The sequence below is a fragment of the Hyposmocoma kahamanoa genome, unplaced genomic scaffold, assembly GCF_003589595.1.
Source record: "Hyposmocoma kahamanoa isolate Upper Pololo Valley unplaced genomic scaffold, ASM358959v1 129, whole genome shotgun sequence".
Lineage (NCBI taxonomy): Eukaryota > Metazoa > Arthropoda > Insecta > Lepidoptera > Cosmopterigidae > Hyposmocoma > Hyposmocoma kahamanoa.
In genome coordinates, this window is record NW_020653460.1 from 2,753,430 (window position 1) to 2,770,165 (window position 16,736).

Consider the following 16,736-nt stretch of genomic DNA (forward strand, 5'->3'; position numbering starts at 1 on the left):
TAAACGCCCTTTGAGTAACTTTTTAAACACAAATGTTTCATCAATAATTTTTCATTGATTCAACAATTTCATGAAATCTTATTACATTTAGGTTAAACTATATGTTAAACATTATGTACTTTTATATTACACAGGTTACGTGGAGTTTGTAGTACAAAGCATCCGCAACAAAGAGTTGTTTCACGGAATCGACATCCGCTACAAGCATTGCTGGTCGTATCTGCTGTGGCTTGACGAGGCCAACCACGCTGGAATACAGGTAACCATTTACTAATGTAGAATAAGAGTATCAGAGTTCCCTAATACTGCCCTCGGAATGAAAAAGGGCACAAAATTGAGTTACATACATAGTAGGGATGAGGGTAAGGGTGCTGGTGAACACGAGACTTGGCAACTTATGTATCAGGATGTAGGGCGCAGTAGCAGCGCCCCTCAGATGTTAGTGATTTAAAGCTCTAAGTGGCACTGCAACTGTTAGGGACAGGCGTGTCACTTTCCACCAGGTCATGACTTGTTGGTCCCGTCACTTAGTACTATAAGTACTATAAAAAATTCAATTACAATATAATAACACAAAAGGGCACAACTGAATACAATTATTGTGCCCTTTAGTTCTATTCATGAGTCAAGTATTAAAAGTCACATTTAAATTAGTTAAGCCCTTTATATGCAGTTACAATATTATATTTTTTTCTACTAAGTTAAAAGAGAAATTGTATTTTCAATGAAAGTTTCTGTATAAAACATGTGGTATGCATTTACAACGTAAATTAACTACTTAATATCAAATGTATATTTTAACTATTCGTTTTATCAGAAAAACCTGAAAATAATTTAAACACATTTATCTACGAATGTAGAATTTCTGGCTTGTGCGTTTCTTTCTTCTGAAGGCAGAACACTTCACCTGGATACCACTGACCTATTTTTACCGCAAAGTAATATTGTGCACTGCTGTGTTCCAAATATCCCATAACACACCTCGCTGGTCCGACGCAATTTCGTCTCAATGATAGTCTTTTTAACCGACTTCAAAAAAGGAGGAGATGATCAATTCGACTGTGTTTTTATGTATGTTATCTACGCGATACCTCCGGTAATTGTGAACAGATTTTGATGATTCTTTTTTGTTGGAAAGAGGGCGCCTATCTCTAAGCGTGGCAAACTAAGGGATGAACCCGTTTTCGTACTTTCCGGTAACCGATTTCAATAAAACTTGGCAAATAGATATGACTCCATTTGCCAACTTTTGAGGTCGGTTTTTTTAGTTCTCTATGCTGAGATTATTTATTCTTATGTCTATGCCTACTTGCAATGTGCACACAGTGTGTACTACATAGCCAAACGCGAGAAGAGGAAAGAGGTCAGGGAATGCATCCCAATCTTTTCCCAAAAATTCTTTAAATGGTTTCTTAGACAAGAAACCTACACAATTGTAAGTCCGTTGTTCAAAACTCGACTGTAGGCAGTATGACATTGCTGGTCTGTAGGCGCTAATTGGACGATAGTCTTTAAACTTTAATTTTCCATGTTTTCGTGTTAATTTAAACTATTAAAATATGTTCAGATTGTACACTTTATTTTTTCCACAAGGGTAAACTGCCAGAAGGATTAGAGGAAGTAGGCTCATCGCAACTGCCTCCTGACAGCGAAGAGACCAGCGCTGAAGAGGTGAGGACATTGAAATATTAATTATAATAACGGAACTGTATTCACCAATCTAGAAAATTTCGAACACGGCAGCTCCTCATCCAGCGCTCGTGGTACAAATCATGGGGCCACTGAGTGCGTTACAAATTATTACCTTCCTCTACTTGGATCCGTTAACATACATAAAGCTGGTTTCAGAGCAGTGCGGATTTATCTGCGGACCGTCCGCGCGGAGCACCGGAGCGGAGTAACACGTGTAGCGTTAGAACATCGTTTTACAGTGACGCGGATTGCTCCGTACGGAACACGCTCCGTGTGAACTCTGCACAAGCCACCCGTGCATTCATTGTAGGCGACAGTCTTCCGTGAATATCCTAGCTATCCTAGCGCTATATCAAATACTCGATTCAGAGTACTGTGGATTCTACGCATGCGGATGCGGATGGTCCGTACAGACCATACCGCACAGCTGTGAAACCAGCCTAAAGAAGGCATTACGGTCAGACTTGTTCACACACTCAGTTTTTTTGTGACCTATTCTTCTCGTTATATGTATACATTTTATTATATATATATATATATATGTATATATATAATAAATGCGATAAACGTCCAACATATACTGAAAGAACAACGTTTTCGTTATAACTATTAAAAAAGAAACTCGGTTCGGTAATGAAAATTCGAACAAAGGTATTTCGAAAAAAAAAAATTCGAGTTTGTGATAGGATACTTATATATTTCCACCAAAAATTGTCTTTAGTACCTCGTGCGTCCCATTGAAATCCCACGCGAGCATCGCGGTCTCGCACGAGCACGCGCTTTGATTGTGGGTAGTGAAGATTCAGTGCTGTTCAGTGAAATACGCGGCTGAAGTAACATGTCCCGTACATTATTATTATTAAATGTGTTAACGGAAGAAGAATCAGATAAAACCATCTTTTTTACGTCTCAAATCGTACATACCCCAAAGTCTCACGATTGATATTAATGCCATCGTGTGCTCGCGCGAGACCGTGCGGGCACTCGCGAGATATTTACATAAACAAATATTTCAATTCTCTCCGCGCCCATCCTCGTTAATCCAGACCATTTCCACCGAAGATGGGCTAGGAGAGAATTGAAATTTAATCATACAAATTTCACATTTCTCTTCCCTTTCACTTCTTCACAATTTCTCGTCACGCCTCACCTGTGGAAAACCACCTTCATATGTTAAAAAATCGCAATACTTCGAGTGTCTTTTACACGATTACACATCAAGAGTCGTCAAATACAGACAATTGTCCCCTTTTTAATAAACTTCATATAGCTCAAGATCGTTACTAAGTCCAAATAAATCAAGTGCATTGTTTTGGACATTTGAGATGGTACTTCTGAGTATCAGGCCAGACTTAGAATCTGTGTATTAGTTGCCTTCAGTCTTTATCTCGGTCTATAAAAAAATATTCGAAATCAGGGCACAGTATCAATGCAATGGAACCTGGCGAACTTCTTACCCGTCCAAGTGCGGGAAATGTTCGCGACGACGATCGCGGGCTTTCTCAGTGCCGCCTACGCTGAGCCTCAAGAACTGTCCAATTTGTTGCGCGGGGAAATCTCTCAAAAGCTATTCAAGTAAGTAACTATTTGTATTATTTTATTATATCGAATTTTTTAAGACTTTTGAACTCTGAAATGGCTTGATATTTTTTAAGTTTTTTTTGATAGCAATGTACGTGCAGTCGGTTGAAAAATTCTTTATCTTAAACTAGCTGGTGCCAACGACTTTGTCTGCATAGAATATATACCTCGAGTAGCCTACTGAACTATACAAATTTTCATAGTTTTATTGGTTCTTCATACAAATTTTCCCTTATTCACCTCCCTCATTTCCCTCACCCCCATTTTTATTTTTATGACAAGAAGTAGCCTACGTCCTTTTTCTAGGTCCCATCTATTTCTATACCAAAATTAATCAGAATTGGTTCAGCGGTTTTCGGCGTGAAAACGTAACAGACAGAGTTACTTTTGCAATTTTTAATATTAGTTTGGACATGATTCAATGACTCGAGAGGCCTGCCAAACTCCTGTTTATTTTGTATAATTCCTATCGTAACTCTGAAAAAGGTCAAAATTTTGTTTACGATGAAATATTGTTCGAGGCGTTCAATATACAAACGCCAATCGTCTTTATGCACATCAAACTGATATTTTTCCAATCGACATTGGTTTTGTATATAACGTTCCACTTGTTAATAAAAACAACACACTCACGTCACACACGCGTAGGTTTTTTTTTGCGAACAAAAAATTTAAATAAAGACCTCGTCGTCACTATTTTCCATCGGCACAAAAATACCCTCGTTTAACTATTTATTATTATGCCTACATCGCAAATATCCAGATGGCACTCATCGATAGCCTGGAAGTAGTTTATATTATGTAAATAGCCGTGGATATCAAATAATCCATCTTTAATAGGAAATATGATAAGTCAGTTTTTTCCTTGTAATAATTCAAATATAGATCATGAGCTAAAATTGTTTTCTAAACTTTGACAAATATACTTTTCAATAGTAGAGATAGTACGAGAGAATTTTCTCCGCGAGAGAATATTCTTGGTTCGAGAATATTCTGGAATATTCTTTTTAACTGAGAATATTCTGAGAAGATTGAGAATTTATAATTAGAGATTTTATGATTGAAAATAATACCTACATAATATTTTTTTTTTGAGTTCAATATCCTAAGTGTAAATAATAGTATTTATTAATATTTTGTGGAAATATCTCAACGAAATAGATACCAGGGCTTGTTTTTGGTTTCATAATTGCACTTAACTGCTAAAACGCGCGCCCCATTGCCAAGCAATAATGCTTGCGCGTCTGAAATCCACCGCAAACTTTATAACTTATAAAGGTCTTTTATAAAGGTTGTGGAAGCAGAAGCGGAAACAGGTGTTAAAAAACGTACGGAACTTCTGCAGTTGCGGAAGCAGAAGCAGAGGTCTTTTGCATCACTACTTTATTTTAGACTAATTAAAGTGTGTATTCCAAAGAAATTGTGTTTATAACGTTCTTTTTAGTTATATAATGTCTCAGCCATCTAAATTGTAAAGGCAGTTATTGTGATTGTTTTTTAAATATATTTTACATAAAAATGTAAAGTTGAATAAACGTTGCTAAAACTGATCACTTGGGTACTTTGTTTTATGTGGAAATCCTAATTTACTGAGAAAATATCCAAGAATATTCTCGAGAATATTCTCGTTCGCGAGAATTTACCGAGATTTTACGTTGCAGAGCAAGTTATATTTTACATTCACTTCATTAAACGTTCGAATGTACTCAAATCTATTAGTCTCATTCATTGACTTACAAATAAAGTCTCATTCAAAACACCAAGCTAAGAAAGTCACTCATTTATTAAATTCTCTTAAAATACAATATTCTCGAGAACTTAATAGAAAAGTTTCCGCTGTCAGAATATTCTCGAGAATATCCCATCACGAGTCAATAGATGGCATTGTGTTACAAACTAATTTATAAATTAACGCTTCCTAATATAGAATAGATGGCGCTAATCTGTAGCAAAACGCCTTTTATTTTCAGAGCATGCTTTTAAAAGGGCTTCAGTTAATGAAGTAGTTATTGTAAACGGTAAGTTTTCCATGTCCAGGATAACTGAGAAGATTAAGAACAGAATGCCGACGTTGCGCGCGCGCGACTGTGAGCCGCACCCCGGGCTGAAGGCCGACGCGTTTTCCAGCGAAGTCACGCCCGCCTTACTGTACGTCAACGCGGTGTGCAAGGTGCTCTCTTTGCACGAAGCTCTGAATGACGATGTAAGTACACTCTGTTAAGACTCACTTTTTGAAATTACAAATTGAACGATATAACCATATAATAAGACAATTTTGATAACTGCATACAAACGTACCAGCGGTATATGTCGGCACGCCCGCCGCGCGCTTTGGGTGGACGCATCCGGGCGAGGACAAAAATTATTTACAACTAAATATTTGTTGTAAATCGAGTTTTGTTCAAATTGTAAATGATATTATTAAAAAATGTTTGACACTATTCGATTTGCCATTCTATTGAATCGATCCGCTTGAATATCGGATTGAAATAATTCGATACAAAAAATCGTTAGGTCGAAAATATTTGGATCGATTTTCGGAAAAATCGAATCCGGATGAAAATTATTCCTAGTAACGAGAATCCAGAGGATTGCAAGGTAGATATTGTGTGATGTTAGTTCTTTAGCGTCTACAAGACTTTTTACACCGAAATTTGTAATAAATATGGACTTATGCGACATTCCGTATTCGCCATTTCCACCCACGATTGGGCAGAAATACATTAAACCCGTCGCGTGACTGGCTGTTTACAAAAGTATTATAGCTCCTTTACCTATAAAATAAAGATACCGGTTTTCATGTTTGCCACTTCAAACAAATGGAAGTATCTGTGGAGATATTTGTTATTTGACGACACTTTATGGGGTGGTTCTATTTTCAACAAGAATTTGCTACCCTCAAATCACATAAAACACTTGCTCGACCAACGTGCTCGGGTCAGCTGATTGGGGGAAATGAAATCAATTATTCATTGAATAAGCAACACAGTACACATGCATTTTTTAATAATAATAATACGATACGATAACGTTTTAATAACAACGTAACGATTTGGAATTAAATACAAATATAGAGTACAAAGCGTGCGTGGTGTGCTGCCAAGGAAATCGTACCCATTCAGCGTGCCGTCTCACTTAGGGTGCATCTACTCGACACGAATTTTATCGCGATCTCCCCGCGTGGTGCATCTAACTGTCATGGCAAAGTACGCTCTATTCACTTAGCATTTACGTTTAAACTGAAATGAGCATTCCGGGCACGCGGTCGAGACTGGCTTAAATTAGGTCTACGCGGCGGCCCGCGCGGTTCTATTATTCAGAGGAATTTAAATGTTGTTTCATAGTAAATAGAATTTAGATTCGCCATCATGAAGGCGTGGTAACTAAGCGATCGCCGCGCGAATTATATAGGGTGGCCGCAGTGAAATTGAAGTAAAAACGACAAAATATGTAGATAGTATAACTACTATCTACATATTTTGATATTATTAAACTTCCACAATAGATTTCTTAACTAAAGGAATTTAAACTTCGTCTGAAGTAAGGAACGTTGGGCCAAAAAGTACTTATACAAAAACGATCTTAACTAAACGAATTTTGTCTACGTCTGATGTGAGGAACGTTGGGTCGAAAAGTAACTTTAATTAACACGTAAAATAATATTTTTGTCAGCGGTCAAGTTGTAATGCACGGAGCGCATGCTTCCGCTGCGAATGCAAGTGCGTTGACCTGATGTTACAGTAATTCGCATATCAGCAGCTTGATTTTGATTGCCTCTCCCGAACGGAAACTGCGTCTTTTCCGAGTCGAGGCGCACAACTCTGCCCTCGTAACGAAAAAAGGCACAACTATGCGTACTTTACACAGCAGTTGTGCCTTTTTTCGTTCCTAGGGCAGAACTGCGATTTATAACTGGCCGATCGGAAATTTTTAACATTTCTTATCGGAACAATAGTTGATTGAACTCTCAAATTAGAAAGATATAGTATATAGTAATCAGGTTCATCTTTTCGCTCAGAAATCCATCTGATTTCGAGACTACCCTATCGGATCGATTGCGATTAGAATCAAAATCAGCACGCTGGATACATAACACGCGACGGCCGTGCTACGACGCTGATTTTCAGCGGATCCGGCAACAGAACCATGATCGAACAGTCTATTCCATTATTGTATAGGTAATTAATAAATAATATAGGTAAATAATAAAATGCTATCCCATTGCATGTTGTTGGTGTTGACAATATTGTGAAATAAAAAGTAATTATGATTGTAGGTGACCCTGGTGCGGCGTAATCTCCTTCGTCTGATCGGCGTGGGTGAATTCAGCCCGTTAGCGGAGTGGTGTGACCCGTGCACGTCATGTGTGTTGACAGAGGTCATCTGCAAGGTGTGCAACCACTGCCGTGACCTCGATCTATGTCGGGACACGCATCGCGGTTACGAAAATGATGTGTAAGTAACAGCATTTTTTTTTTTGGATTTTCGTGCTAAGGAATTACTGACAAACAGCTATAATAAGCTATCGGACAATAAAGTGTAAAAAGTCTAAAATGTAGTTAGGGGGATTGTGTAATGAAAGCGATAATTTAATCAATATTTTTGTGAAATAATATCAATCAATAAAATAGGGAAATTGTAATATTTTTAATGTTAAATACATCATGTGACCATATCATATGCATATGATATCACATGATTTATTTGATAAAGCAAACGAACGTTACCGTATTTATTGATCGCGTATTGTGTTGTGATTTTTCTCCGCTTAATCACTTTTGTCTAAAAACTGTGCAGTAGTTAAAGTCAGTCAATATGTAAAGTCCATTGACTTACAATTATATGGACGTCGGGTCCGCGCTAAAAAGTGTCCGAACTTATAGGGCGTTAAAATCGTATACAGAGCGTCATTCACGCTTTAGTCTTCGTTAGATATTAGACCCGTCGTCCATTTATTTGTAAGTCAATGGTAAAGTCAGTCAATTTGTACATTTACTTACCGATGACGTCACTTCCGAGTTGACTAAAAAAGTTAAATAATTGAGTTAAAAAGCTTTGTTTATATAAAATAATATTTAATTATATATGATATTCAACATGATTAACTTTAAATATAGTGTTCCGATTCTCTATCAACATTCGGAAAAAATTTCGGGATAACGTATCAGTTTTTTAAAAGTTTTGTGGTATTTACAGTCCAATCTGCACGTGTCCGATGTGCGGCACGGCGTACGAGAACCAGGAGTTGGAATGGCGGTTGATAGAAGTAATGAACCGACGCGCTATGAGCTTCACTCTTCAGGACCTTATCTGCACGAGATGCCATCAAGTAAATAGACAAATAAAAGCTTTAGCATTTCCACAATAACAGTATTACATAAACAAAAATCAGCTAGTAGTAACACTGTAATATGTTTATATAAAATAATGTGCTAGACAACCACTTCTATTACCTAGAAAATTTACTGTACTATGAGTACCAGAGAACGGTATTCGCTCCAGGGCATTGTCCAAAACACCCAGTCTAGAAGCAGTTTAGAAAAGTTCATTTCCCAAATTGGTCCTACTGGGAATGGACCCTTTGACCTCATCATCCAGTGCCCACAGTCCAAACCGTTGAGCCACTGTGGTCATCAGTCAAATAAAGCAGAACAAACTAAAATAATAACTAAGAAGCTTTAAATGGGAAGAATTAACGATTACATTTTGAATGTCGTTAAAAACTGCCCATGTCACTGGTACGCTGTCAGGGCCTTGTTAAAAGAGACACACCACTATATACTATTGTCCTACTTACCTACATGGCCCCAAAACAGGGTAAAACTGCATTGAATGACATAATATTTAATTAAGCCTTATCTTTAGCAGTCTGCTGAAGTAAGTGGACACTCAATGGTACTGTACATAGACTAATATGTAACCATATAATTGAGATCGTTTAATAGTCTTTGTTCACTCTGCCATCAACAATGTTGCCAGTCAATATCGCACATGATAGAATAAATACATTTGAAAAATTTTATTTTATTCTACTACTCCTCTTGGTGTAAAGATCTACATGGTCAAGGTTCACCTTGAGTAAACTTTTTCTCAAACTAAGTACTGTATACAGAAAATGCGTAAAGTTTAACCATGTATATGTCTAAGGTGGAGAAACTAGCAGCCATTGGTGAGGTGGTTTCACTAATATTGTTTAAAATGTTATGTCTATGTATTCAGGTGAAACGTGAGAACCTGTCACTGGTATGCGATTGCGCAGGTGAATTTGCTCTCATGGTATCAGCGACAGACGTGCGTGCTCAACTGGACACTTTCAAGACCATAGCTGAATATTATAAAATGCCTTTACTTTTAGAACTTATTGATTTTAACCTTAGTAATATGTGATGTTTGTAGTATATATATAATGTAATTATATACTTAAACATGTAACAATAAATAATTTTGCAAATTATAGTTTCATTCTACATTTCTATTTAGTATTTTAGGCTCTAAGTTCTTACTTAGTACAAAAAGAAACAAGACACACTTATTGTAATGATTAATTTATATTAATTAGTTAGTATTTAGAAATTATTACAAAACATTAAATTTTAATTTATAAACAAAAATTATTAACAAACTCAGAGGGTACTTCTTTCATCACTGGGTGTTTGGCCTAGTCCTTTGGCAACTTCACTGATGCAGAGCCACTGTCCATCAGAGCCTTCTCGCCAAAGACTAACTTTGTTATCCCCTCCAGACACAGCCAAGATGTTTCCAGTTAAAGACCAGCTAACACTCCAGACCACATCATCAAAAGTGCTAAGTATTGTTGGGTTCCATGAAACATTGTCATCACTGGTCCAGATGACCACCCTCTTATCTTGGGAGCAGCTAGCAATCATGGAACGTTGCAGCCCAAGAGATGGGGCCCAGGCCACATCTCTCACCCAGTCCATGTGCATTTCTAACCGGTTCTCTTCTACCCATTGATCTTCTTGTTCTCTCCATATCTGCAAAATTGAAAAAGATGTATTGTATTGCAAAAATGGTTTTAAATGCAAATAAAGGCAGTCTTCAATCTAACCTTTATCAAGTTATCACATCCACCAGATACTATTCTCTTAGGCGCCTCTTTATTACTGAGCGGGTCTAGGTTCAATTCTGCAGAAATGGCAGGACACCAGCTAACGCCATTGACACCAACGGCGTGAGCACCTGGGATCTTTTTCACATCCCAGTTACCAGTGTCTTGGGCGTACGAGATGATGGAGATAGACCCGTCAGAGCTGCAGCAAGCGAGAATCAGCCCGTATTCGGCCGGTGCCCACGCTACCGAGTTTACGGAACTTTCGTGAACAGCATGTTCATACAATTTAGTCCATTCTCCTTGTTCTTTCCATATAATAACCTTCCTGTCGTATGAGCAAGATGCTAGCAAGTTGCCAAACTTCGGGTGAGCCCAAGCAACTTGCCACACAGGTCCGAAGTGGCCTTTTAAGTCGGCAGCCAGAGTTTGTGTACCGCTTTTGATGTCGTATATTTTCACGGAGTTATCTGAAGAACAAGTTGCCAGTCTCAAGCCATAGTAATCCAGTTCGGCGTCATGAATCATGTCCTCATGACCAGTATCGATTGTATTTAAGACAGTAATCATTTTTATCACTTTTACAAAAATTATCAAAATATATTCGGTACACCTTACGCCGTTTGTCAAATATAAGTTGACGTCTCTTTGGTTGACGTGGAATCGCAGTGTTACTGTAGAAAAAAATACTAGAATGCGTTCAGATTTTTTTTCGTAATAATTGTGTTTTAAGGACAACAACACCTTTGTTAGCTTGTCAATTTTGACAAGTTATACTGTTCGGAATACGAACTACGAACCGACTTGTAAATCCGAAAGTCCTGAAAATACTGATGAGCTAATATTTGGGTAAATTATGAGATTTTATTTCGTTGGTGAATAGGAATATGGCGAAAAGCGAAGGCGGAGTTTTTCACATTGTCAAAGACTTGTTAAACCATGACTACCGCGGTGTGAATGTGAGTATATTTTTGTCTAAATAGACACTCTGAGGAGGTGTTTTTCATCAGCACCGTTGTTTTCAGATAGCGGTTTATGCCTTGGCCACTGCTGGATTGGCCGTAGCTGTGCATAAGATTCGTCCAGTAAGTATCAACGCACATAAGAGGCGGTTTTATTAAATATTACATAACTTACTAAGTTTGTATTTTTAATTAGGTTAGCAAGTTCTCGGTCGCAAGTAAAGTACCGGACCACTTCGTAAAGCAACATGAACCTCTCCGGGGAGAGTTTGCCGGCGTGCAACATAGTCCAGTACGGATTCTAGTCAACCACTGGGCACCAATTTACTTACCATTTTGGCATTCCAGTAAACCCCCTCTACCAGTCAAGGTTAGATTTCAATGTCATTAATAGATCATAGCCGATTTGACCTAGTTGTTGGTGCCAAGTTTATGAATATTTTTGTTATTTCAACAGCTTTGGGGTGTTGATGTGGCAAGCAGTAATGCTGTTAATTGGCTGGAGTGTGTAGCTAAGGGAAAGCAAGTCACCCTGAAGCCTATTTCAAAGGAGAACAATGAACTTATCTCCACTGTACTTTTGCATTTACAAGACACAAAGGTAGGAGTTAATATTCATCATCATAAATGATTTAACAATGTGTTTATTATCACTCTGTATGAGTTTGTTTATTGATTATATTTTTCTGTTTCAGACTAAAAATGTGGAAATATTAGACATTGGGAAGACATTAGTTCAACTTGGATTTGCTAAAGCGTCAGTCCCTCAGAAAGTTCAGAAAGATACTGTGGAGTCATCTCTAGCCCCAGTGCTGTTGTCAGCTGAAACCCATGCTAAGGCTTACAGAAACGGAATTTGGTCAGACCAACTCCCACCACTTCCTAAATATGTGATATACTGGAGGAAAGGGTCACAAATCACAAAGGAGATGCTTGTTGTACTAATTGAGAAAATGTTACTTCTTTTAGCATACATGTCTAGAAGTGCCTTAGTGGGAGCTAAAAAACTTGCTCTCCGCCCTTTTAGAGCCAGCCCTAAACAAATACAGGCTGCTACATAACAAAGCATTTAAAATACAAAAATTGTTACCTAATTATAAATTCAGTTGAGAGATGTATTAAAGACAATACCAGATACTGTTCCATACATTAATATATGTAATGTACAAAGGTGATTTAAATATAAATTTATCTAGTGCTCTAATTAATAATACTTTCAACTTGAATTTCTTTCCAGAAGTTCTGTATCTATTACAAAGAAAGAATAATCAATAAGTGGCATTAAAGTAAGTTTTAGCATTTAAAAATATCTCTGCAATTTCGATTAAAAGGAAATTGTTTTAAGTAAAAAACATATGCCAAATATATTATAGATAATGTATAAATAGTGCAATGTACAGAATCTGGAAAAGTTTTGGTCGTTTATATTACTTCTACATAAAACTAGCAGAAGTAACACAATCTCTTTGTACATTAGATTTCCCTTTGGGGCAACTATCTGGTATAGTTATTCTGGCATTGTAATTGTTATTAACTAGGTACAGTGTAATTTGTTGATTTTCTTCTATATTTTATAACGCATAACGCACTGTTGTACATATTATTAATACAAAATTTTGTAATGGTTGTGACTGAGAAGAAATAATGTACTTGGCCTTAAAAATAAAACTAAATTGTTGTAAAAAAAGCACTTTATTCAAATTAAATAGTATATATTACATTAAAACATATATATCTTAATTAAAATAGCAAAAGAAAAAGTACAGCTAAATAATCTATTGAAATAATATCCTTTAAACCATTATTTAATTATTATTCTTTCATTACCAACATAACACCGAGTCGCAATTTCGCTCTTAAAATAATTGTAACTTTTAATGTGAACAAAATGTCCAAGTCAGGAATACTGTTCCGATTTTATCCAAGAGACGAGAAAATATAGTTGTGGATATAAAAATACAAAAAGCAAGTCTGATCCCCCTCGGGCATTGCGCACCAATATTTTAAAAGTAGGTAAAAAAATATAGTCAAGGTGGGTGCAGGTCCACTGATCAGAGCGCTGTGCCCGGTTGTAGCGAGCGGACGCAGAGCATGGGTGCGGTGCGGCGGGGAGCGCGACGCGCGGGCCGTCAGAGGATGGAGCAGCGAGACAACCACGACGTGGGCTTGCGTTGTTGCTCGTTCGCCTTCAGCTGGTGTGCGCCGCTACGCGCTTGGGGGTTACTTGCCTCCTGTTATCACATCATTATGTACATAGTGGTAAACAACAACGCATCGATTATCGCCACACGACACTCTACTGATTACAATCTACATACTTCTTATCAACTAACTGCAAACCCACATAGGAAAATGCTCCTACCTACTAATATTAACCATAAAACGACACAAAGCTCACTATTGCAAACATTTTATACTTCATGCAACTGAGTTCCAACAAACAAAGCAATATCTAACAATGAGAATTAAGCATGCATTTATTTTTTTACGAAAAAATATTAACTCATACAATAGCAAACATCAACACCCACAATTTTTTGCTTTTACCTTCTGTTTATGAAAGGACAGCATGGAACAAAAGAAAATATAACTTTAGAATGGTGCTAAGGGTGGTTACACACGGCGACGTGGATGCAAACGCGCGTTCGTAAAACGCGCGACTGCATCGATACAAACGCGCGTTCGTAAAACGCGCGACTGCAGCGATACAAACGCGCGATTGCAATACAATGGCCTATAAATCCCAAGTGTAACGATGCAATTCCGCGCTTGCATCTATGTTTAAAATCGCGCGCGTGTGTGATCGCATCACTACTAAATACACAGAACTTTGATACAAGTTTTATATAGTATCTTACAATAGTACCTTGAATTTTAGGAGAGCTTCAAAGTTATGGTATTCCAAATAAAAGCCTATGTTTACATTAGAGAACTATAATATATATTGGAAAAATGAGTTGCATACCTGTTTTTTCTCCATTTTCGCTTTGATGTCTCTCGCCAATGTATAAAAAGCATACTCAACGTTTAATGAGTCCTTTGCTGATGTTTCTACAAATTTTATCTGATACTCTATAGCTAATTGTTCACCTCTCTCCTTTGACACCTGAAAGAGTAGTTTAGTTAAATAGTGTGGGTTTTTTTTTTCAAGCTAGGGTTCTGAATTTTGAGATTGTAGTGCTAGTCAATGTTGGTTTATTACATTGTACAGGTTCTTTGGAAGTTTTTGTTCTGTTTAGCTATTTAGTACTCAGTTATTCAGGAAGCATTCCCTAAAAATGGGATGAACACTTTCAAATTTCTAAACACTTCTTGAAAAATTTTCTTTTAAAACGATAATGCATTTAGTTGTCACTCTAGGACTAAGCTGCCATACCTGTCTTTTAGCTTCCAAATCACACTTATTTCCGAGTATCATCTTTTCAACATCAGCACTGGCATTCTCCTCAATATTTCTTATCCAATTTTTTATATTTTCAAAGCTCTTTTCATTGGTAACGTCGTAAACCAGCATAATGCCCATCGAGCCTCGGTAATATGCTGTGGTTATTGTACGGAATCTTTCTTGACCTGCGGTGTCCCTGGCATAGTAACAAAAATGGTTTACTAATCCTAACATATAAGGTAAATTAAAGGGATTTTGCCCTATAGACAATAAGTGCAGTAATCTTTATTTTTATGGCAGGGTGCAGAACTATGGTCAGTGACAAGCAATCAAAAATTAGGTCTAATTTATTAACTAAAAATCATAATAATAATAACAGCCTATGTATAGTCCCACTGCTGGGAACATGCCTCCTCCCACATTGACTAAATTTATATTAGCTGACATGGTTTTCATTCTTTTTTGTTGACATGTCACTAAATGAACCCATCTGATATCACCTGGTTTCTTGTATTGTACATATTCAATACAAAAAAGTACTAAAAGTACTAACTAAATGAGGACCTTATTTACAGCAGTTGCAATTTAGCCATCACTGGCTTAGTGGCCTTTACATATTGGATAAATTTAATTACCATAGTTATTGTTACATTTATATCAAAGGGAAGATTAGTTTCCTGTTATGTTTATGTATGAATCATACTGAATCAGTACTGCACCATAGGTTCAAGATTCCAGTTACATATTTTTTTATGTGACCTGTGAACAGCAACAGGTCATAAATGACGGAAAGGGTAAATGAGGAAATTAATGCACTTAAAGATATAAATATTGACGCCATGGGAATGTCTCAATTACATAAAATGTTAAAAATGACGTTAATAAGGAGTACAGCCAAAAAAGTACCAAAACTCACCATATTTGTAGCTTAACTTTTTTCCCGTCAAGGTCTATTGTCCGAATTTTAAAGTCGATTCCTGCAAACAAGCAAAATTTGTTAACCGACCGCCGACTAATTAAAATTAGTGTGTATGATGTCACGAACTCTTCATTGGTATAATTCGATAAGGGTCATATTTATCGTCCGCCGCACCCTATGTGCAACCATCGCGCTGCTACCCGGAAAAACATGCACAAAGAACAACGAAACCAGCTCAATGACAAATGATTTATATAAAAAAAGACAACTTATCTCATAGTAACCTTTGATTCAATAGAAAATTCAAGGCACTCACCAATGGTTGATATAAACGATATATTGAATGCATCTTCTGAAAATCTAAATAATATTGAAGTTTTTCCTACTCCGGAATCACCTATCAAGAGTAATTTAAATAAATAATCGTAAGTCTTTGCCATTTTTTACAACAATCTGATTACACAGACAACCACCAGACAGCCATTCATTTGGCATTTATTTTTTTTATTCACGTCATTTTTTTAAAATGCCTTGGCTTGTCACTGGAGGTGTGCGTTAAAACGAAAAGCACTTAAAAAAGTCTGCTTTTTAAAATAAGCACATAAGCACGCTTTTCATTTTAAGCGTAAGCGTTGGTCACTAGTCAGTTCTATACTTAGAGGATGGAAAAAATTTCCATAGTCTAAGGTTCTATAGATACTCAATAATTTCATTTTTTACAACATGCCTAAGTTTCAAGTAGCGCCATCTATGTTTCCTAAACAAATTAATTCAACATAACGTGCAAGCTTTTTTAAACATAGATTCTATGCGCTTAAACGATTTTCTAAACGACTTTTTAACCGTCAAAGTGAAAAGCGTTTATATGAAAAAGCTTTTACAAGCACGCTTTTTAAACGTAAGTTTTAAAGTTAATAAAATAGCAGAATTTGCCATTTTAACGGTTAACAAGTAAAAAAGTTAAACAACTTATGTTTTTAAGCCCAATGAACAAAATGTTGATATAATAATGTTATGTCATAAATAAAAATATAACTCGTTTTTTACAAAAAAACTTATTTATCTTAAAACCTTTAGAGGTCAACTTTTACGTTTTGCTATCAACAGAACAACGTTGTAAGCTTTTTT

General features: G+C 36.7%; 4 protein-coding genes across 5 annotated transcripts in view; 2 read left to right on the forward strand and 2 right to left on the reverse strand.

The window, feature by feature from the left end:
• Window positions 1–9,660, forward strand: part of LOC113240278 (DNA polymerase epsilon catalytic subunit A) — a 50,392-nt gene extending 40,732 nt beyond the window's left edge. Inside the window, exons 35-41 of the mRNA XM_026477537.1 lie at window positions 135–259; window positions 1,594–1,671; window positions 3,110–3,267; window positions 5,311–5,476; window positions 7,550–7,728; window positions 8,470–8,602; window positions 9,493–9,660. Of these exons, the coding sequence (XP_026333322.1) occupies window positions 135–259; window positions 1,594–1,671; window positions 3,110–3,267; window positions 5,311–5,476; window positions 7,550–7,728; window positions 8,470–8,602; window positions 9,493–9,660 (1,007 nt within the window). The remainder of the gene's footprint in view (window positions 1–134; window positions 260–1,593; window positions 1,672–3,109; window positions 3,268–5,310; window positions 5,477–7,549; window positions 7,729–8,469; window positions 8,603–9,492) is intronic.
• Window positions 9,661–9,835: 175 nt separating this feature from the next.
• On the reverse strand, window positions 9,836–10,935 carry LOC113240289 (protein SEC13 homolog). Its single transcript, XM_026477553.1, has 2 exons — window positions 10,343–10,935; window positions 9,836–10,268 (listed from the first exon to the last, which is right to left on the reverse strand). The coding sequence occupies exons 1-2, from the start codon at window positions 10,910–10,912 to the stop codon at window positions 9,897–9,899; spliced, it is 942 nt and encodes a 313-aa protein (XP_026333338.1). The 5' UTR covers window positions 10,913–10,935; the 3' UTR covers window positions 9,836–9,896.
• Window positions 10,936–11,143: 208 nt separating this feature from the next.
• On the forward strand, window positions 11,144–12,926 carry LOC113240248. Its single transcript, XM_026477500.1, has 5 exons — window positions 11,144–11,301; window positions 11,368–11,427; window positions 11,501–11,674; window positions 11,762–11,905; window positions 12,000–12,926. Exons 1-5 carry the CDS (start codon window positions 11,230–11,232, stop codon window positions 12,363–12,365), a joined length of 816 nt encoding a protein of 271 aa, XP_026333285.1. The 5' UTR covers window positions 11,144–11,229; the 3' UTR covers window positions 12,366–12,926.
• Window positions 12,927–13,031: 105 nt separating this feature from the next.
• LOC113240249 (ras-related protein Rab-8A) lies at window positions 13,032–16,098 on the reverse strand. 2 transcript variants are annotated; one of them, XM_026477501.1, is made up of 6 exons: window positions 15,925–16,098; window positions 15,606–15,666; window positions 14,681–14,885; window positions 14,270–14,410; window positions 13,852–13,854; window positions 13,032–13,535 (listed from the first exon to the last, which is right to left on the reverse strand). In XM_026477501.1, exons 1-6 carry the CDS (start codon window positions 16,046–16,048, stop codon window positions 13,434–13,436), a joined length of 636 nt encoding a protein of 211 aa, XP_026333286.1. In that variant the 5' UTR covers window positions 16,049–16,098; the 3' UTR covers window positions 13,032–13,433. The 2 variants fall into 2 exon arrangements, with proteins under 2 accessions (XP_026333286.1, XP_026333287.1); XM_026477502.1 differs by lacking the exon at window positions 13,852–13,854 and having other exon boundaries at window positions 13,033–13,535.
• Between the last annotated feature and the right edge of the window lie 638 nt (window positions 16,099–16,736).

What these genes read in the sequence shown, in the direction of transcription:
- LOC113240289 (XM_026477553.1), bottom strand. Translation starts at nt 10,912, where the DNA reads ATGATTACTGTCTTAAATACAATCGATACTGGTCATGAGGACATGATT. An exon ending in GATGTGATAACTTGATAAAG is followed by an intron (nt 10,269 to 10,342) that starts GTTAGATTGAAG and finishes TCAATTTTGCAG; the next exon opens with ATATGGAGAGAACAAGAAGA.
- LOC113240248 (XM_026477500.1), top strand. Translation starts at nt 11,230, where the DNA reads ATGGCGAAAAGCGAAGGCGGAGTTTTTCACATTGTCAAAGACTTGTTA. An exon ending in CTGTGCATAAGATTCGTCCA is followed by an intron (nt 11,428 to 11,500) that starts GTAAGTATCAAC and finishes ATTTTTAATTAG; the next exon opens with GTTAGCAAGTTCTCGGTCGC. An exon ending in TGCATTTACAAGACACAAAG is followed by an intron (nt 11,906 to 11,999) that starts GTAGGAGTTAAT and finishes TTTCTGTTTCAG; the next exon opens with ACTAAAAATGTGGAAATATT.
- LOC113240249 (XM_026477501.1), bottom strand. Translation starts at nt 16,048, where the DNA reads ATGGCAAAGACTTACGATTATTTATTTAAATTACTCTTGATAGGTGAT. An exon ending in ATCGTTTATATCAACCATTG is followed by an intron (nt 15,667 to 15,924) that starts GTGAGTGCCTTG and finishes GCTTGTTTGCAG; the next exon opens with GAATCGACTTTAAAATTCGG. An exon ending in ATTTGGAAGCTAAAAGACAG is followed by an intron (nt 14,411 to 14,680) that starts GTATGGCAGCTT and finishes CTACTCTTTCAG; the next exon opens with GTGTCAAAGGAGAGAGGTGA.